Below are 20,026 nucleotides of genomic sequence, written 5' to 3'. Positions count from 1 at the left end.
ACTTTGTGTCTACAAACGCATACATTGTTTATCTGGGTAAGACTCCTTTTGCCTGGACTTCTAAGAAACAGAGTGATGTGGCGCGATCGTCAACGGAGGCTGAGTACCGTTAGGTCGCGAATACATCCGTTGAGCTATGCTGGATCTCCTCCTTACTCAAGGAACTTGGTGTCAAACAGCCCTCGACGCCCACAGTGTACTGTGACAACATAGGAGCCATGTACCTAAGCGCCAACCCTGTTTTCCATTCGCAAATGAAACACCTCGCGCTAGATTTTCACTTCGTTCGTGACAACGTACGGTCAGGTGCTCTTCGCGTACAACACGTCTCCACCTGCGATCAACTCGCCGACGCTCTTACCAAACCATTGGCACGTTCAAGATTCAATGAGCTCATGTCCAAGATTGGAGTGATCAAGCTCCCTCCATCTTGAGGGGGTGTGTAGAGATAATGTATAATAAGGGTCTTTCAATCTTAATACATTGTACATACAGTATAAATATTGTCTCATATACTTCTAATAATATTCATTCAGCCCAATACTTCTATATAATATTGTTTGATACTCAACTCATCCTTTATCAATGGAGGTGCTCTAACATAGGTTGGACCAAACATTTAGGATTCATAATCATAGAAAGTAAGGAAAACAATTAGGTCACGCCACATTCCAAACTAATTTCTTAGTTAGAAACGAAACTTACTTATGATGAAAATCTTGCAGGTCCATCGGATATCAATGTTAAAGGTTTAGTAAATAGACCAGTATTAATATTACATTGTGTCCAATATAATAAGTTTTCGTCTAACTACGTACATGCCTATGAATTTACTCAAAGCTGGCATGCATTGCATCCACAGATCCACTAGCCAAACCCAATTCACAGATATATGATAATCAAAGTTCATAAAAGCGAAAGGTGAATAAAAATTATGTTTCATTCGCAGATATAACATGGACGGTCACGCGGTAACGTTGCATATACAAAATTTGTAACTTCTCTTATTTGTTATATATGTCCTTGATAAGTGTCCCCTAGCTGGATTCCAGTTCAATGTATAATATCTCCTAGTATGTCTATTTTGTATTCTTTCTAGTACTGAGAAAGAGTTATGTGTGTGAACACGTTGAAAATGCATGGATAAGTTAACGTCTCGAGCATACTTAATGCCTTGTAACAAAACTATAAAAAAAAGAAAAGGACTATAAAAAAAAGAAAAGGAAAATTGCGAAAAGAGAAAAAAAAAAAAACAACATAGTTGTTCCTAAGGTATAAATCCATTTTTTACCATTTTTTCTCCCTTTTACCTTTTCTATATGTTAAAATTAATGAAATAAATAGTTTTAAAAATCAAAAAAATTATTAAAAATATAAACAATTAATAAAACACTCATTTACACAAACACATATTTTTTTTGGGTTGAAAAACATAATAAATATTTTTTTCAAATTACGTTCTACTAAAAGTAGAATTCCTCTTCTACACAAAACGGGTGAGTAGAAAATGAATTCTAGAATGAACATATCCATCTACTTTTTTTAGAACGTACAACCTACTTTTTACTATAATTTTAAATATGAAGAATACGAATTCTACTATTTGTAATGATCGCTACTTTTATTTAGAAAGATGTTTCTACTTTTATGGAGTATTCTAAATTATCAGGAATGAAAAATCTAAACCATACACGAACGTCTAGAGAGTGTAGAAATTACATTCTGGGAATTCTACTATTTGTAATGATCGCTACTTTTATTTAGAAAGATGTTTCTACTTTTATGGAGTATTCTAAGTTATCAGGAATGCAAAATCTAAATCATACACGAATGTCTACAGAGTGTAGAAATTACATTCTGGAATTTTGTTATGTTCTGCACAGTGTAGAAGGTGCTTTCTACGGATAAAAAAACTATTTTTTTTGAAAATTAAGGAAGTTGCAAGTTATTTACCTACTGAGTTGATCAATACATCAACATGTCCACCTGTGATCATTGCAAATGATCGACAGCTTCAGAATTTTGTTGGTTTTGTTCAAAAGTGTGTTTCTACTCGATTGTGTGTAACATCTAAAGCCAAAGTTGAGAATCTGAACTTTGAAGCTCAACACGATTTCAGAGAAAAAGAGTGGCGGAGAGGCGGAGAGAAGCGGAGAGTAGCGGAGAGGCGGAGAGAAGGGGAGAGACGGAGAGAAGCGGAGAGGCGGCGAGAGGCGGAGAGAGGCGGAGACAAGCGGAGAGAGGCGGAGAGAAGCGGAGAGACGGAGAGAAGCGGAGAGACGGAGAGAAGCGGAGAGACGGAGAGGTGGAGAGAGAAGCACTGAAATCTCCTTTGCGTTTGTCTAGAGAGAAAGAGATCCAGAGAAAAGTATTAGAACAAGAAGGAGAAAGGAACAAACTTTATGACTAAAATTGGATGGAGAACTTTGGTGTTTACATTCGGTATGTAGGAGAAGAGAAAGGGGTTCCACCGGTGGCTGCAGTCGTCGTTGATTTTACCGGAGAAAATACAAAGGAGAAGACAAAATCGCCATCTTGCTCGCCGTGGAAGAGAGAGTCGGAGAGATCGATGTTAGGGTTACGGGAGTTAGGGGAAGTTAAATGTTTAGATCCCTTTTTTCTTTTTTTTTTTTAATTTTTTTCCCTTTTGGCAACTATATTAAACCAACCTTTTTCCATTTTTAAAAAAAAAATTCAATTAATTATGTTTAATGTGATTAATCAAAGGTTACTTTTGGCATTATGGGAAACATTATACTATAGGGATAACTTAAGGTTGGATTTATACCATATATACAATTATGTTGTTTTTTTGTTCTCTTTTGGCAATTTTCCCAAAAAGGAACTGAATATCTCTTTTCTTATCATAGTATTAGTTAATTAGAGGTGGAATGAAGAAGCAAAATGTGAAAAGTGTAGTTTGGATAACATTTCACATGATGTTTTTTTTTCTTTGAGGACATTAAAGAAACAAATCCAATCGAAGTTGTGGGTTCAATTTGTAAAGTTGAAATAACAAACATGTGATCGCATAATGATATACGGAAGTAATTAGATATGATATAAAATTAAGTGTAACTAACGCAATTAATTATAATTAGCGAATTCTCTATCTATTTATCACTCTTCTCATACTCGTGGTACGTATAACATAGTCAAACAAACAAAATCATTGATGTCTTGTCTACTTTTTTGACAATTTATTTTGTAGTTACATATATGAAGTTTTAGTAACCACTACTCTAATCAGCTTCTCTTAAACTTGTTTATTACTTATATCTTTCTATTTTTCCATGTCAGCATTTTTGTCTGGTGTGAACTGTTAAGCCAGTAAACATTTGAAACAAGCTTACAAATAGAAAACATGTAGAACAATAACGAGATGATCTCTGATAGAGTGATAGTAATATAAAATTTGATTGATGAAGCAATGTTAACGTCAGATATGATTGGATATAATCACATGGCATTCAGCTTCATACTGTGGTGACTACTGCATTGGATTCGTAAACCTCACCTAAGAAATCTTCTATGTACACGCGGTTACATGTCAGTGTTCCACGTTATTGCTTTGATAAATTCATAAGAGGTGAGATTTAAGGGTTGTGGAGATGATCACATGGGAGGTTTGATGTCTTGAAGAGTGGCATGGGCTGATGGACCTTCAAAAGTTCACTACTTACCGTCTGTAATACACGTTCCTATTTAACCATATGGGTTTTTTCACTGCAATATTTTCTTTTTCCTTTTATAAACTTAATGACCATGAAGTTCGGATCCAAACCTCCAATTATTTTTCGGTCGAGAAAATAAGAGCAATGTTCGTATAGTTGCTTTTCCCATTGTTGTGCTCGAATTCGTATAGTATTAAAAGTGTATAATTTAGACCATTAGGAGATATATAGTTTTAATTCTATGAACGCATAAGGGCATCTCCATGCCAACTCCATTTTTTCTTCTAAAATGGAGTAAAAATAAATATGGAGTAAGGAATGTTCCAACACAACTTCATATCTCACTCTATAATGGAATTTACTCCATAAATGGAGTAATCTATTTTTTGTTTGTTCATCACTCCATTATGGAGTAGGAAATGAAATAGGGCTGGAGCATATTTACACCATATTCACTTTTACCCCATTTTAAAAGAAAAATTTGAGTTTTACATTGGAGATGCTTTTAGGGCATCATAATCGACAAGCTCTAAATAAAACTCTTTTCATTAAAATAATCAAAGAAAATAAAAAAGTAAAGAGAGAATGAGAAAATGGAAGGAGGAGAGTAGCTCTTTCACGAGAGCTATTCTGAGAGGTTGCTCTAACAACTGTTTTATTACTATCCAGTTAGTCGACTAAAAGGTCTGCAAGCCTTGTCTCCAATACAATAGGGATCTATCAGTTCAAGTCAGCTGAACCAAACGAACTTTGTATCTCTCAACACTGCCATCAGAGAGAAATTTAACATCTTCATCCCTGACCTCGGAATCGACAGATCAGAAGCATCGCGCTCCTAATTTGCTCAGTTGGACTGTGGAAAAGTACCCGGTAATGACCGGGGGGATGAGCAATCAGATTTTTAGGCTAAAGTGCGGAGGGTTGTCGAGAGTATTCGGCTAAGGAAAAAGAGTGTCACGGTTGCTCTACTCCGCCGCGGTCTCATGAACTTCACGGAGGAGTCATTCTGCTACGCCCCTTTAGTTGAACTGACCCAGCAAGAGACTTCACTACCTACCTAGGCCTTGTCTCCATAGTCTAATATATTTATGTTTAAACATTTAATTTTCATAGTTAACTATAATAATATTATATTAGGAGAGATTCATTGTTGAGAGACAAACCATTGCAAATGCTCTAACGCCTCTCATTGCAAATGCTCTAACGCCTGAGAGTCATGTGATTTTCCTTACTATAGTCCTCTTACTGTTACTGAATTCACAGTGAGGCTCCACAGCATGTTCAGCAACCATTAAAAGAACCTTACAAATTCAAAACAATAATTATAACCCAACAACAGAAGTGCCACGACCACGATCACGGGACATATACTGTATATTGTTTGGCGCGTGCGGCTCGAGTATATCAAGAAACATTAAACTATTGAACAATATATTATGTTTAGTTCAGGTGTGACTTGTGATGTGAGCTTATAATTATTTTTCAGTTTTAACAGATTCGCCGGTTTACATGCTCCGATGATTACGGTAATCAAATGGGACCCAGAGTTCTACGTCGGACAATTACAATTCACAGGATTCCATGTGGTGGTCCCCATGCTAGTCATAACTCATCCTCCAATCCCAGCCTTCAATCATGTATCTTCAGAACACCAAAAACGCTTCTTGCTCACTCGACTGCTTGAGGCTCCATTGGTCAAAAATGGATTCGTTCTTTACTGACATTGTTTGCATATTTTTAGGTTATCTTCTCTCGTTAGTCATCTATTTATATCAAATATGTCAATTTTATTTTCTATATGTATGTAGGAGTCCTGCTTATACCAAACTTCGCACATGTCTAGTTGTAGTCTTGTAGATATACCGGTTATGATGCACTCATTAGAGTAAAATTTTAGATTTTTTTACACTCTAAGACACATTATGTCTTATGAATTACTCCATTAGACACAACCCACATGGGGCACACATTACCTTTGTCTAAAGTCATTCTTGCCCTCGTTTTAGACCTCACCACACTTACCTAACCACTGGTAAAGTAACCATGGTTCAACATTTTTAATTTTTTTTTCTGATTCTGTGTCGGACAAATCAAGACAGATTTGAAACAAGAGAGACTTAGCTCCACCATTCTCGAAAACCCCTTAGCTCCACCATTCAAATCTTCCAAAAACACCTTAGCTCCACCATTCTCGAAATCGAGTTGATTACGAAGATTCATCGCCGGAAGCCAACCAGATCTATCACGGAGTCGACGAAGTCTAATGGCGAAAAAAAAACCCTCATTTTCTCAGGCGAAGGAGAAGAAGAAGAACGCCGCTTCTCAGGACTCAGACCCACCGCCGTCGTCCTCCTGTTAGTATTCCCCCACTTATGTTTCCTCTTTTGTAAAGGTTTAATCTTTTTCATAATTTCAGGAGTAGCCCCGTTCATCTCTTCAATTTCAATTCTAGGGTTTGGTGAAACCATTTTTGGGGATTTTCGGTTTATCGGTTCATCTCTTCAATTACAACAGATTTCCAGTTACCTTCTTCTTATGGTGTTTATCGGTTCACATTTCTGGGTGTTTTTGTTGAACAAAGTTACAATTTTCTTGTTTTTTTTTATTTTTCCTCCGATTTTCTTCTCCATTTTTACAGAGGTTTGCTCGCCTCTACGAAATCGAAGGTGATTACTCATCACTAACTACTAATGTGTTTATCCTCTCTCTTTTCAGGAACCATGCTACCGGATCCTCGTCTCCCGTTGAGGCTATTTGCGACTGATAGGTTCCCCATCAACAAACTTAACATATATTCTTCACCGGAGATCCTACCATTCCTTCGTCATGTTCTCAGAGACACAAAGGAGTCCCAAACCATCCGACAGTCTTGCTTCGGAAAGCTATTCGACATCCCTTCCCGACAAGCTCCTATCTCTACAAAGCTCATTGACTCCTTCCTCTCACGCCAACTTATATGCGGAGGCGACCATACGCTTTTCTCTGTTTTTGGTGGAAACCCTTTCCGTTACGGTCTCCAAGAGTTTGGAGCTGTAACAGGTCTGAATTGTTCCCCCTTTACAGAAGGATATCATCCCGACACCGCCAAGGCTGTTGTTGCGGTGAAAGATGTAGTTTGGCAGAAACTTTTCGGGGAGAAGAACATGATAACTATAGCTGAACTCTGTCAGATGCTTGAGGAAGACAAGGACATGTTGTTTTGGAAGAAGATTCGTATAGCTCTGATTATCATAGTCGACGGCGTTCTCATTGCGCACAAACAAGTCGCACGCCCCACTCCTCGATATGTGAGAATGCTTACGAGTCTCAAAACCTTCTTCGCCTTTCCTTGGGGTAGAGAATCATTCTTGAAGACCATATCCTGCATGAACCACCCAAGCCTGCTCCACCGAAGATCAAGGATCCTATCGCTTGGCTCGTGCACAAACTCAAGCAGCGATCTTTCAGACTGCAGGGCTTCCCTCTTACACTCCAATTGGTTGCTTTCCGGGCCATCCCACAACTGCTTCATTTCATCCCTGCTCCCTTCGATAACCGCACACTTATGGACCTTGAAGATGGTTACCTACCCCAACACGGCTCCATCAATTTCCTTGATATTAGGCGTGTCGAATTCTCTTCTAATGTAAGTACCGGTCTAGTATAGATTCTCAAATTCTAATGTTTTTGGTAATTGTCCAATAAACCTAGATAATGTGAAGAACAATGTCCACGTCCACGGCTTTTATATAAAACTCATTTTTCACATTTTTAATCATGTTCTTCAGCTTGCTATCTCACCGTTCATAGCTATCGAAAACCAAGCGGAGCCTGGTTGGGGAGATTGGCCCAACAAATCCAAGGATGACCGTCTTATTTACCTGGAACATTAGATATCTGAGAAGTACACATTCAACAAAGCTATGTGGCCTGGTGGGGTAACAACAGAGCCTCTACTTAAAAATCCTAAAGCTCGTGGTCACCGTCACGGGAATAAGAAGCTCACTCGTGTCAAACAATCTCTCAAACCAAAGCCGACCATCAAGAAGGAAACGTCTTCAAGGAAGCAAAGGCGCATAAGTTCTTACTTTACACGCTCAAACGTCAACACTTTCACCAACGAACAACTAACGGAGATGGTCTTGGTACTTCAAAAGCAGATGAAACAGATGCAAAATTTACTAAATCAGAAGAAGAGAAAAGCGCATGGTAGGCAATCATCATTTCATACAGTGCTATCTCGTTGCAAAAAACAGCGGTCATCTCATCATGAAGATCAGGGAGCACCCATCGATCAGGTATAATGTTCACACACATTTGATCTTTGTTTTGTTCAGCATGACTCTTATAATGTTCTCTAAAAGTTCATTATTGACCCTTTCGGTTTTACATATAGGATTTCCCTGACACACACCAGAGCGGTGTTGAGACTGCACCCGTCAAACCTCTCGCTAGCGATCCTCCAACTGATCAGGTGATGTTCAATCACCCTCCAAACGATAGCCAATTATTCTAAAATAGTTTATCTAAAATAATTTATGGGTCCCTGTAGGTTGTGGATGCTATGGAGAGAGATGATCATGAGGACCCCCAGTCACCTATCATAAGTCAGTACGCAGCTCATATCCACCGCCAGGCTTCTAAAAACATGAACACTACTCCTGATGACATTCCCAACAAAACCGTCCACACCACAACTGTCCACGCCTCTGAGGTGAAGTTCAATCATTTTTGGTTCGAATTACAACCGATCGTTTGCTTTTATTTTGTAAAACTTTATTAAAACCCCTTCACCGTTCTCATGGTAGGCTCTCGATGGTATGGAAAAAAAAAAGACACCATCCACAACTCTCACTTCCACTGCTCAGTAGACCACCAGCTGGAACCCGCGGATGATGTGGCCCACGAAGCAGACATTGTCCCCGTCTCACAGAAACACATATCACACGACGAGGTGGAGCCTCTTTTTAAAACAACCAACGTTCTGGACACGGAGGTTAGAGTCGTTTCTTCTCATACCATCATCTCGATATGGTGACTAAGCGCTTTTCTCTTTGGAGACCCTTCACTAACTCTAAGTCATTATCATTGTAGGACGTCGATGCTATTGACAACGACCGAGAGGACGTCCACAATTTGGTTGATCACAAATCAGACGAGGTGAACAATGATGAGCAGAATATTGCGGACCAGGTGATGTTCACGAATACACTTTTTCACTTATATTCACCGGCAGCAGTCTATTCTCTTTGGCCCCCATTTGTGATATGAGATTGTTTGCTTGCATTATAGGATGTGGATGTTATGGATCAGGACACAGCAGTTGTGCACCTACATTCTCAGTCAACTAAAACAAGCCACAAGGGACCTGGCAACGGTATCCTGAAGAGTCCTGTTCGTGACGAAACTATTCAGAAGCCCACCAAGACTCGTACTTTCGGCACATTATACCCCAGTCGGTGGGACCCACCATCTAAAATCTACGATAAAGCTGATCACCCAAACAGCCCCGAGATTAGTCACATCCTCAATCATGGTCTCAGGATCTACGACGCAATAAGCCCTGACCAACCTCTTTCCCAAGGTCCAATATTCGACAATACAACTGGTCCATCCTCTCCGACAGCCATTCGTTTACGGTTCTCACCACTTCCTTTCACTTCACTCACATCACCGGTCAAGAGCAATGAAAGTGGTCTTGGTTTCGCTAGCCACGCAACGACACCCAATGCATTTATAGCCACAACTTCGTCTATCTCGCCACCAGGCATCGGGTATCCCATTTCTGCTGAGGAGGTATGATTTTCTCATCTAACACTTTCAGTAACTTATAGTAGACATGTATAATTATATCATCTAATCACTTTACTTTAACAGAAACTGGCTGCAGATGACCCCACCGTCGATCTCACACAAACTAAAGACCCCCCGCCACATGTTCCATCAGAACTCGAGGACCTTCTCGCTATGGAATTCATCGCATCTCCAATGATTCCTGCTTTGGATCTCATCACCCCACTTCCACAGAAGGAATGGGACCTTTTCCAACAAATTCTTCGAGCCAACATGAATGTGTAAGATATTTCTAACAACAACTCCTTACTTCTTTCATGCCAATATTTACAGTGCCTCTCCATTCCATCCCTTATTGACTCAATTTCTGCCTGTCACAGGTTCCATTGTACTCCATCTGAATTCGAGTTTTCCAACAAATCTCTTCTCGAAATCGCTGACCCTCAACAATGGACAACCACTTACGTAAGTCACACTCTCTGTTTTTTTGCATATCTAAGCCTGTTTTGTATTGTTTTAATCTTCCTTTAACTCCAAACATTGTTACATGTTCAGCAAATGCAAATTCTGGTCCACATGCTCTCTGCAAGACACTCCGACATTCTTCAGACTGAAAATGCAGCTTTCGCCCCACCTATCTTTTGCTCAGCTATCAACGACATTTGGGACGATTTCAACAAGTGTGGTAAGAAAAAGAAGGACAGCTTCGTTTGGCCCCAGGAATTGATCGACATTGTTCTGTGCCCTGGAAAGAAATGGATGGAGGATATCTACACCATCTACACCACTATGCTATGGAACCAGTCTCACTGGGTTGGGTTAGCTATCAATCTTGATATGGGTTTAGTTGAAGTACTTGATCCTCTCCCCACCTTGAACGGAGCAAGACGCATGGCTAAGTGGATGAAACCCGTACTTGCTTGCCTCCCTTACCTTGTGAGGAAAGTTGCCAATTGTGAGCTTACCCAATTCACAGGTTTCAAGCCCTTTATCTACAACCGTATCCCAGACATCTACATCAACACTCGATCCGGCGATTGCGGACCTGTGACAATGAAGTTCCTAGAGTTGCACTCACATGGTGATACATCACCTGGAATGGCTGGCATCACATACCAGATTGTCGATGACATGCGCAAGCAGTACGCAATAGACATCTACAAGACCATGGTGCTGCCTGCGTACTATGATTAGAAGCTACAACAACTGTCAACACCCCACCTTTTGTGTGTAATATATTGGGGTTCTGGACTTTTTCTCTTGGGCACAACACCTGCCTTTTCACTTATCTTATTCTCGGTCATGTAACGCTTTCTAAAACTTTGAACGCGCTTAGACTTGTTGATGTATTAGACTTAATTTTCAGGCCTCCATTATGGAAAACATTTGCATTTGCTATTGATCAATTCTCTACTATATATAGCGTGCAAAGTGAACAATTTTTATACCCCATTTCACGCCTACAATAAATCAAAGTTGTCTCATGTCCACATCCACTACCCAAATAAAAAATCATCTTCCATGTCCACGACCACAACCTACATTGCAACACGGACCTCATCGTAATATTCAATTCAATTAAGTATCCTCAACTACAGAATCCCTAAATACTTCTCAGCTAAACTACTTCTCAGCTAAAGTAAATCTGATTTCTCCTCTTACCTACCCACCCTGTGCAAATCTCCTACATTCTTCATGAGCTCATCCTCTTCCTCCTCACGGTCACATACAGGGAGACAAACAACTGGGATACCCACACGTTGTTGGTGTGGAGCTAATCTGACTACATTCGGCGCGCAAACAAAAGAGAATCTTTTCCGCAGGTTCTATCGCTGCGAGATTGGGCTGAAGGTACATTCAATTATGATTCTTCAATTAAAAGTGTCTATTGTTACCTCATTTCAGATTTTAAAAAACATAGGTCTAATTCTCGTTCTCATTATCAGAGAAAAACCGAGCACCACTTGTTCAAGTGGGTGGACGAAGCCATTGTTGACGAGATCAACATGGTAGATGCAAAACACTCCCAACTGAAGGAAGATGTCGACTCTTTCAAGATTTACACATCAAGACGTTTGGAAATCCAGGCCAAACATATCGAACAAACACTCCATCAGCTCAAAATTCTAATGGATGCCAAGACCGACAGCTGTTGCACTCAGGACAGCCCAGCTTTTACCACAGAAGATACTCTTGCCTCCCCAACGGTGGCCTCTACTGCGTACAACCCATTGACCAACATTGCAGTCGCAGCCATTGCACTTGGAACAATGGCATGGATCTACGCTAGGTTGACCAACTAGATGAATTAATTTGGATGTGCCAATGACTCTGTTGCAAGACTCTTCGTCTATGTTATCACCTAATGCTTTTGTGTTTAAGATTACTACAATTTCGATCATTACCCTACTGCACTTTTATTATTACTTTCTATTTTATGTCATTTCGGGACTAGTCTCCTTAAGTACAACTCCAATGTGAACACCATAAAACACAGCAACAACCATCCCTCACCATAATGTAGTAAACATAAAACAAAGCAACAACCATATATATCTTCTTGTCCACATCCACAAAAACATCTAATAAGGATCTCATAAATCACCGAAGAAGATATCAAAAATCCAACAAACATGCCTCATCTCCTAATTATTGTTTGCTCTAGATATATTGTTTCAAAAAAGGACCATCAAGAACAACAATAACAAAACAACTTATGTCCTCAGCATCGGACATAAAAAAAAACAAACTCCGCCGTAATGATCCACAAAATAACTTCATTCAGCTACACGCCTAGATGGGACAAGTGCAATTAGTGCGGTTGTGGCCAATCCCCCTACACCTCCCACATTTTTTCTGACTCAACTTCTTCTTCGGTACCTAAAACAATACAAACAACCCTTTCTTCATCAGCAACGGTGCGTTTTACAACTTCTGTCTAATAAATCATTTTTACTCACCTTGATCTCCCCCGTCGAGGGAATGCGTGACTTGCGACGATGCCCAGGCTGCCTCTTTGTGATGGGAGGGTATACAACCATCTGGCTTACTTCTTCAGGTATGTCTACATTCCTTGAATCTTCATCTGGATTTATCACACCTGCATATGTCTCCCTCCACACATACGTCTTGTACCAATGACCGCACAGTGTTTCCGTTGACACTCCAAGCCCGTTAGCTGCTAGTATTGCATGTCCACAAGGTATTTTGATATTATCAAAATACTTACAACTACATTTCCTCTCCGCTAGCATAACCTTGTCTGACCTCCCTAATTTTCCTAAAATTTGACAAGTCCACTCATTGACAGAATTTATGTAACTCCCCTTAACAGTCGCCATGTTCTCTGTCATCTCTTTGTCCACCTCTATAGCAACAGTACCACTGTGTTTCTCCGCCTTCCTCCTACGCGCACTGAACCACCTAGTCATCATTCTCTGAATGAACTTTATCAACTCTAGAATGTTGGCTCCCCTACCTTCCAATAGCGCATTATTCAACTGCTCAGCAATATTACTAGTCATGATGTTATATCTTTCACCAGGGAAATTTACTCTTGACCAACGAGCTGTACCTATTTTTCCCAAATACACCCCACATGCACTATTAGCGGCCCTGATCTTTCCATAAAGATCTTTGTACTCACGTGGCTCATGCGCCATGGCTGTCTTCGTCACCAATTCTGCTAATTGTTTACTTGAGAACCTTGAATTCACGTTTCTTGCCAAATGTACTATGCAAGCTCCATGTTTGGCTTGTGGATAAATCTTGCTTACAGCATTGGAAATACACACAGCCATGTCTGATATTATGGCTAGACTTGGGGAATCGCTTAAAATCCTCTCCACTTTTTGTAAAAACCAGGTCCAAGCATCCTCGTCCTCAGCGTCCACAACGGCAAAAGCTAGAGGGAAAATCTGGAAATTTGCATCCTGCCCACTAGCTGTCAAGAGAACTCCTTTGTACTTGCCGCTAAGATGGGTACCATCTATCACCAACACATGTCGAAGCTTCCTAAATCCACTAATTGAAGCCCCAAATGCAAGGAACAAGTAAAGGAAACGTTCATCGCCATCGTCGTATAAATCTGTCCCCAAATCCGCAATTGTGCCGGGATTTGCCAATTTAAGCATGTACAGATACTCAGGGAGCTTCAGATATGCGTCCTCATCAGAACCACGCACACCCACAATTGCTTTCTCCTTAGCCCTATAGCACGTCATATACGAAGCATTCACACGCAGGTCTTCCATAAGTAGTTTCTGCAAATCACGCGCAAAAGGAGCCTTCCCTGGGTTCCCAAACCTTGCTTTGTACACGGCAGCTATGACACGAGATGTTGCTCTGCTCTTGTAGCCTTGTCTGTATTCAATGGGGCACAAATGATCAAGCTGAGCCTTCCTTATCTCAGATTAACCACACCCCCGGATCTCGTGCGCAGTTACACGCCAATCACATCTCTTGTCTGGACACTCCACAACAAATGAATCAACTTTCGTTCTCGTCTGCGTGAACTTGAACTGTTTTTTTATTGCATAAATTGCCAAAGCAATCTGACAATCTTCCTTGCTCCCAAATATCTTCCCAACAGCAATTTCACTGTCTTGTTCGTCCACATCCATGTCTAGGATCTCTGACACATCATATTCGGTGTCATCGAACATTGGAGGAATATCAAACTCCTCGTCGTCAACATCAGCGAGTTTACGTGCAGGTCGCCTTTCCATGTTAACACCAGCCTGAGGCCCACCACCACCTCCCATCCAAGGATTGTAATCCTCCGGCTTCAGTGGGTTTTCTTTCTTAGCTCCTCCGCTTGACCCCCCAACCTCAACATATGTTCTCGGACCAGAATTTTTTTTCAGTCCTTCAACAATCTCATCCTCGTTAAACACAACATTAACGGAATTGGAACCTCCGTAATCTCCAGCCAACAACGGGTCCCAAAACTCCTGGTCGTAACCTCTGGGCCTCAGTTCTATCTCGTCCAAAACAACATCACTGTTAGCTCCAGAACTCAAACCATTATCCTCCACACCGCAGCTGCTCTCTCCTCTGAGTCTCTTCCCACTCATCAAATGTTCTTCCACCCTCTCTACCTCCCGTACTAAATCATCATCTTCCTCAAGGTTTATCACCTTAGTCACTAAAGCAGCTGATGGAATGTAACCCCTTTTAGATGACCCAGACGAAAACTTTGCTGCATCTGGTGACACAAAACCCAGATCTGTGTCATCCACAACATCACTGTCCACAATTTTTGGCTTCTCTTTAAACTGAGCAAACAGATTCATCCCCCCGGTCACCTTAAGATGCTTGCAGAGGTACTTCACAGTCCCATCATTTGTAATCAGCACCGGTGGGGTCCTAATCCCAGTTGCAAGCTCCAAGCTTGTTGGTGGCCAGTAGCTCAACGCTACACCAAAACGAGCTTCATCGACCACAAACTCCCGCAGAACGTTGCGTTCAAGATCCACACAACCAATGCCCTCGTACACAGGCACCATACGACCCATTCGATGCTTCTCAATGATGAAATCCCATTTTCCTCCATCCCCACACACCCACTCTCCACTTAGAACCAACATTGGTCGTCCATCTTCAAAGCTAGCTCTTTCACAAAATAAAACAAAAAATCCAAAATTTAACGATTATAGTTAAACGTTTTGAAACAAATCTAAACAGATTTTACGTCTTTGGTTTTAAACAAGAAACAACTAAAAACTCACCTTTCTTCGCCCCCCTGCTGCAGCTACTTCTCCTTCTCCTTCAACCCGGAAGATAACATGCATTTATTACCTGACCTACCTTTTTCAAACACATGAAGCCCCGACCATTGGATTGCTTTCAATCCAACGGTGGCTATTTGTCTCCCAAGCCAAAACAAAAACTCATCTAAGGAAACACGTTGCTCCTCTTTTGGTCCCCACAAAGCTGGCAGTAATTTTATATTAATAAAACTAACTCATCACTAACCAAAGCAAAAGGGTATATGAGTCAAAACACATAGGAAGAAAGAGGAATAAGTGTCTCTCAAGTGAGATGTGTCTAATGAAGTAAAAAAAGAGAAAAAAATGTCTCATTTCGTAAGTAACTCAAAATTTTACTTTGAATTTGATATTTACTCTCATTTCAACTTTTCTTCACCAATCAAGTGAAAATAAAAAGTAAGAAAAAATGTCTTGGTTTTGATGAACTAGCTCTCTCTACTAAAATAAAGAGGAAAGGAGCGTGACACATTTTTCTATTTCCACTTTTGTTTTCTGCTTCCACCTAGTTACGCCACTTGTTTACCAATCACACTCTTTTTTTTACTTATGTTACCAAAGATTTATCTAACTTGAAAAGCTTGTTGATATAAAGCTTAAAATTTCTTAAATTATCATAATAAAAATGAATTATCTCTCGAAATAACATTCACTTTTGTTATTTATAATGGATTATTAACAAAATTCCTTTTTAAAAACTATGGGTAACAAGCTTTCGTTCATGAAGTTTGATAATTGTGTTTTCTTTAGCTTCCAAGTAACAAATACCTTTTATTTGATTATGTCCGTTACCTACGGACTAATAATCATATGTCTTGCAACTAAGGGGAAATTATGCTTAAGAAAGGTATTATTTTTGATACTAAAACAATAATTTTGTCTTTGGTTTTAATTTATGATCTAAGAAACGATAACATTTTCCTTATGATAATGTATGATTTAAAATAGAAAAGTATTGAAAGTATATTGGTGACTATTTATGAGTGTATCGTGTAGAAAAATATGTATTTATACACAAACCTGTGACCATTATAAACATATCATCATAATTACGTAATATTTTCATCATCATTATCATCGTTAGAGCTAGAAAATGTTTAAAATTTATTAAAGTAAAAAAAAAAAAGTTTTTAACTTTGCTCTTTAGTTTAGTGTTTAGAAAAGTATTCGTGCTATTTCAGATGCATATTCAACTTTTATTGTTTTTCTGTCTGTTAATGTGTTTCATGTCCAAATTTCTACTTATATAAATTTATTCACTTTTACTAACTGATAATATATTTAAAACTTTAACCTACTTGACCAAAAAAGAAAAACTTTAACCTAGTTATAGCCCCGCCAAAAAATGGTATAACCATGATTATAGCTCCAGCTGTTAACTAACCTAGCAATTACAGTTGCAATTTAATAAATTAATCCTGCCAGTTATAAAAAAAAAGAGACAAGAAATTCAGTACAATATATACATATCAATAGTTATGAACTTGTGATAGATTCGTCCATAGCGAGTGAAAATAAACTTGTCATTTTTAGAGGGGGAAATACTGATAGCAACAAGAGAGTGGTCGTCCTAACGCGCTTGAGGGGAGCGTAGAGATAGCTTTATTAAATCTGAGTGGAGCAAGCAACATCGGCTTTATCCATCCACAGTTAGTATGATTGGGTGATATGATTCACGCTATCTACCCCGCGGGTGGCATTGGCAATAGACATTTAGAGCAATACCCAAACATAATTATTGTATTGAACTCAATGACTTTTTTTTTTGGGGCAAAGGACTCATGACTTTTTGTACATGAAACATACTCACTTTGTAGTATGATCCATATTCTACACTTACATACAAAAACTTTAATTTTTTCTTAGGTTGTCAATGATCCAAGTCATGAAGGTACAAAAGTTTCAAAAAAAAACTGAATAAAGAAGTTTGAATAAGGAGGAAAATAGCAAAGAATGTAATTAACTCTTGTAACGATAAAGATAGAGAATATTACGAGTCAAGTAAAATAAAAACATTATTTATGCATAATGTAATTTATATAAACACCTCCATTTCCCTTCCCTACACACATGAGAAAACTCCAATAGTTTCTTCTTCTTCCTCTTGCGTCCATCTCTCCCTCTAAAAAATGGCAATGTTGGGTTTGGTGTTATGCGTTCTTACAATTCTTGCTGATTTCACAACAATTTCTGAAGCAAGAATCCCAGGAGTTTACAGTGGAGGTGGTTGGGAAACTGCTCATGCTACTTTCTATGGTGGTTCTGATGCTTCTGGCACCATGGGTATGTGCAATCTATCAATCTCTTTTCTTCCACCAAAATCACCAAAGAAAATTATTTTTATTTCTCATATTCACATCACATTGTTAAATTTTGTTCATCTATACTAACGAAACTGACCACATTGTTAGTTGCAAAAAAAAAAAAAAACTTACCACATTGTTAAATTAACGTTTCTATAAAATGTTAAAATATCTGAATATTGTAGGTTCTTGATTTTAAATGTACCCTCCAAGGTTTCAACGTTCAACTTTAAGACAATCTAAAACCTGCTCTGTTTAATTTGAACCAGGAGGTGCTTGTGGGTACGGGAACTTGTACAGCCAAGGCTACGGTGTGAACACGGCGGCTCTAAGCACGGCTCTGTTCAACAACGGTTTCAGCTGCGGTGCTTGTTTCGAGCTCAAATGCGCGAGTGATCCTAAGTGGTGCCACTCAGGTAGCCCTTCCATCTTCGTCACTGCGACCAACTTCTGCCCTCCAAACTTCGCTCAGCCTAGTGACAATGGCGGATGGTGCAACCCTCCTAGGCCTCACTTCGATCTCGCGATGCCTATGTTCCTCAAGATCGCCGAGTATCGCGCCGGAATCGTCCCCGTCTCTTTCCGCCGGTAAGAGAAGCAATTTGCACTGTTCAACATAAATGAATTTATTTGTTTACTTGATAATCTCTAAAATGAATTCGATTGGTAGGTTCAAAATTATAGGGGTGTAAAATGTAATATTGTACAAGTTTCGGGGTGCAGTTGAGAAGTCTTAATTCTCGATTCTGAATGATTAGGGTTAGTGTCGGTCAATTAAAAGTTTTGCTGCACTAACTCAACATTTAAGAAATCTAGGGGTCTAGTTAAGAAGTCCACGTCTAGAGATTCTGATGGCTTGGGTTGATGTCATCACAACCAAAAGTTTGGGGTATGAAACATAACATTTTTGAAGTACAGGGTTTAATGCTTAGGTCGAGAAGTTGCGTATGCAAAACTAGGGCTATTGTTCCCAAATAAAAACTTTAAATAGTATTAAACTTAACATTTTTAGAATAATAGGGAGTCCAGATGAAATGTCTTGCATTTGGATTGGGTTAATGTCGAGTTCACTAAAAGTTTGGGGGTCTAAATTCAACATTATAGAAGTATCCGGTTACAACTGAAAAGTGTTTTTGCTTTGATTATTGGCGCGAGTCGGTGCAGCATTTATGTTGGGGTTCGTACGCAGAAATTTACCAAATCTTAAAGATCTTATTTTACACAAAAGAACGAATCTGTCCTTCACACAATCTCCTTTTTAAACAACTATCAGTACTATTGTCGTAAATAATAAAAGTAATGGGGTAATAATAATAATGGATGTTGTGTTTTTAGTCAACACGCGTTTTCTAGCTTTTTTATTACATAAACCTTAAATGACGACACTACCCTTTTGTTTTCTTTTAAATTACTTCAGAGTGCCATGCCGGAAGAGAGGAGGAATGAGGTTCACGATCAACGGTTTCCGTTACTTTAACTTGGTTCTGGTTACAAACGTCGCCGGCGCCGGAAACATCGTGCGGCTGAGCGTGAAAGGAACAAGAACATCGTGGATAAGCATGAGCCGAAACTGGGGACAAAACTGGCAATCGAACTCTGTTCTGGTTGGTCAGGCACTTTCGTTTAGAGTCACAGCCAGTGACCGTAGATCATCCACGTCATGGAACATTGCCCCGGCCCATTGGCAGTTTGGTCAGACTTTCATGGGAAAGAATTTCAGAGTCTAAGGGCAATTTCGGGAACTCACTATCAAAATATCAGTTTTATTAGTATTCCTAATCCTACTTATTCTGATTACTAAGCCGAAGGCAGCTAGTAATTTGAGAAATTATATATATAAATATATTATTTTTCATGTTTCTAAGACCACTTGAAATTCCAATATTCTACCTCTGATGGGTTGTTTTCTTGTTCTACCGTGTTCGTTGGGGTGTGTGAAATGAATGGCTGGTGGTTTTTAGCGTGTGGGGTCTTCAATGTTCAATGAGTTTTCTTTTGGGTTTAGATTAGAAGTTTGTTGAAAGTAGGAGCTGAAGCAGTCAAGCGGATGCTAAGAGTTCTGCTGTCAAGCCTGTTATAGTAAAGAAGCAGTAATATCAGTTTGTAATGCTTCTTGTAGTCGTAGACCATCATATTGTAATATATATGAAGATTTGGGTATGTTATGGTTTAATATCTTTAATTTCTGAAAAGTAAGACCAACTCGGTTTGCTACAGCCAAAGTTTGGCACTAAACGAGTTTTTTTTTGGGAAAGGAAAAGAAACTAATTTTGAGTATATTCACTAAATTATTTATTTGAATAAAATCAGATTATTATCATGCATGCCTTTTTAAAAAGAGATACCAATTGTTTTATGTGTGTTTTCTGGATAAATTTTATGAGTTCTTACAAAATAAGATGTCATTTAGTCAATTATACACTATTACTAAGTTATTTTATAAATTACATGCAAAAGAAACATATAACATATTTACAGTTGCCAAAAAAAAACATATTTACAGTTCTCT

At 39.2% G+C, this 20,026-nt stretch overlaps 3 protein-coding genes across 3 annotated transcripts; 2 read left to right on the top strand and 1 right to left on the bottom strand.

The window, feature by feature from the left end:
* Positions 1 to 11,141: 11,141 nt before the first annotated feature.
* Positions 11,142 to 11,749, top strand: LOC106339004 (uncharacterized protein At4g04775-like). Its single transcript, XM_013777847.1, has 2 exons — positions 11,142 to 11,297; positions 11,393 to 11,749. Exons 1-2 carry the CDS (start codon positions 11,142 to 11,144, stop codon positions 11,747 to 11,749), a joined length of 513 nt encoding a protein of 170 aa, XP_013633301.1.
* A 490-nt stretch (positions 11,750 to 12,239) lies between these two features.
* LOC106339003 lies at positions 12,240 to 15,034 on the bottom strand. The gene is made up of 3 exons (XM_013777846.1): positions 13,869 to 15,034; positions 12,407 to 13,808; positions 12,240 to 12,326 (listed from the first exon to the last, which is right to left on the bottom strand). Exons 1-3 carry the CDS (start codon positions 15,032 to 15,034, stop codon positions 12,240 to 12,242), a joined length of 2,655 nt encoding a protein of 884 aa, XP_013633300.1.
* A 2,213-nt stretch (positions 15,035 to 17,247) lies between these two features.
* Positions 17,248 to 19,709, top strand: LOC106341878 (expansin-A6). Its single transcript, XM_013780615.1, has 3 exons — positions 17,248 to 17,497; positions 17,787 to 18,105; positions 18,935 to 19,709. Exons 1-3 carry the CDS (start codon positions 17,344 to 17,346, stop codon positions 19,242 to 19,244), a joined length of 783 nt encoding a protein of 260 aa, XP_013636069.1. The 5' UTR covers positions 17,248 to 17,343; the 3' UTR covers positions 19,245 to 19,709.
* The last annotated feature ends 317 nt before the right edge of the window (positions 19,710 to 20,026 follow it).

Source organism: Brassica oleracea, chromosome C4, assembly GCF_000695525.1.
Source record: "Brassica oleracea var. oleracea cultivar TO1000 chromosome C4, BOL, whole genome shotgun sequence".
NCBI lineage: Eukaryota > Viridiplantae > Streptophyta > Magnoliopsida > Brassicales > Brassicaceae > Brassica > Brassica oleracea.
This window is presented reverse-complemented; position numbering and strand designations above follow the sequence as displayed.

What these genes read in the sequence shown, in the direction of transcription:
- LOC106339004 (XM_013777847.1), top strand. Translation starts at nt 11,142, where the DNA reads ATGAGCTCATCCTCTTCCTCCTCACGGTCACATACAGGGAGACAAACA. An exon ending in GCTGCGAGATTGGGCTGAAG is followed by an intron (nt 11,298 to 11,392) that starts GTACATTCAATT and finishes TCTCATTATCAG; the next exon opens with AGAAAAACCGAGCACCACTT.
- LOC106339003 (XM_013777846.1), bottom strand. Translation starts at nt 15,034, where the DNA reads ATGTTGGTTCTAAGTGGAGAGTGGGTGTGTGGGGATGGAGGAAAATGG. An exon ending in ACTGCGCACGAGATCCGGGG is followed by an intron (nt 13,809 to 13,868) that starts GTGTGGTTAATC and finishes CATTGAATACAG; the next exon opens with ACAAGGCTACAAGAGCAGAG. An exon ending in CCTCGACGGGGGAGATCAAG is followed by an intron (nt 12,327 to 12,406) that starts GTGAGTAAAAAT and finishes GTATTGTTTTAG; the next exon opens with GTACCGAAGAAGAAGTTGAG.
- LOC106341878 (XM_013780615.1), top strand. Translation starts at nt 17,344, where the DNA reads ATGGCAATGTTGGGTTTGGTGTTATGCGTTCTTACAATTCTTGCTGAT. An exon ending in TGATGCTTCTGGCACCATGG is followed by an intron (nt 17,498 to 17,786) that starts GTATGTGCAATC and finishes AATTTGAACCAG; the next exon opens with GAGGTGCTTGTGGGTACGGG. An exon ending in GTCCCCGTCTCTTTCCGCCG is followed by an intron (nt 18,106 to 18,934) that starts GTAAGAGAAGCA and finishes AAATTACTTCAG; the next exon opens with AGTGCCATGCCGGAAGAGAG.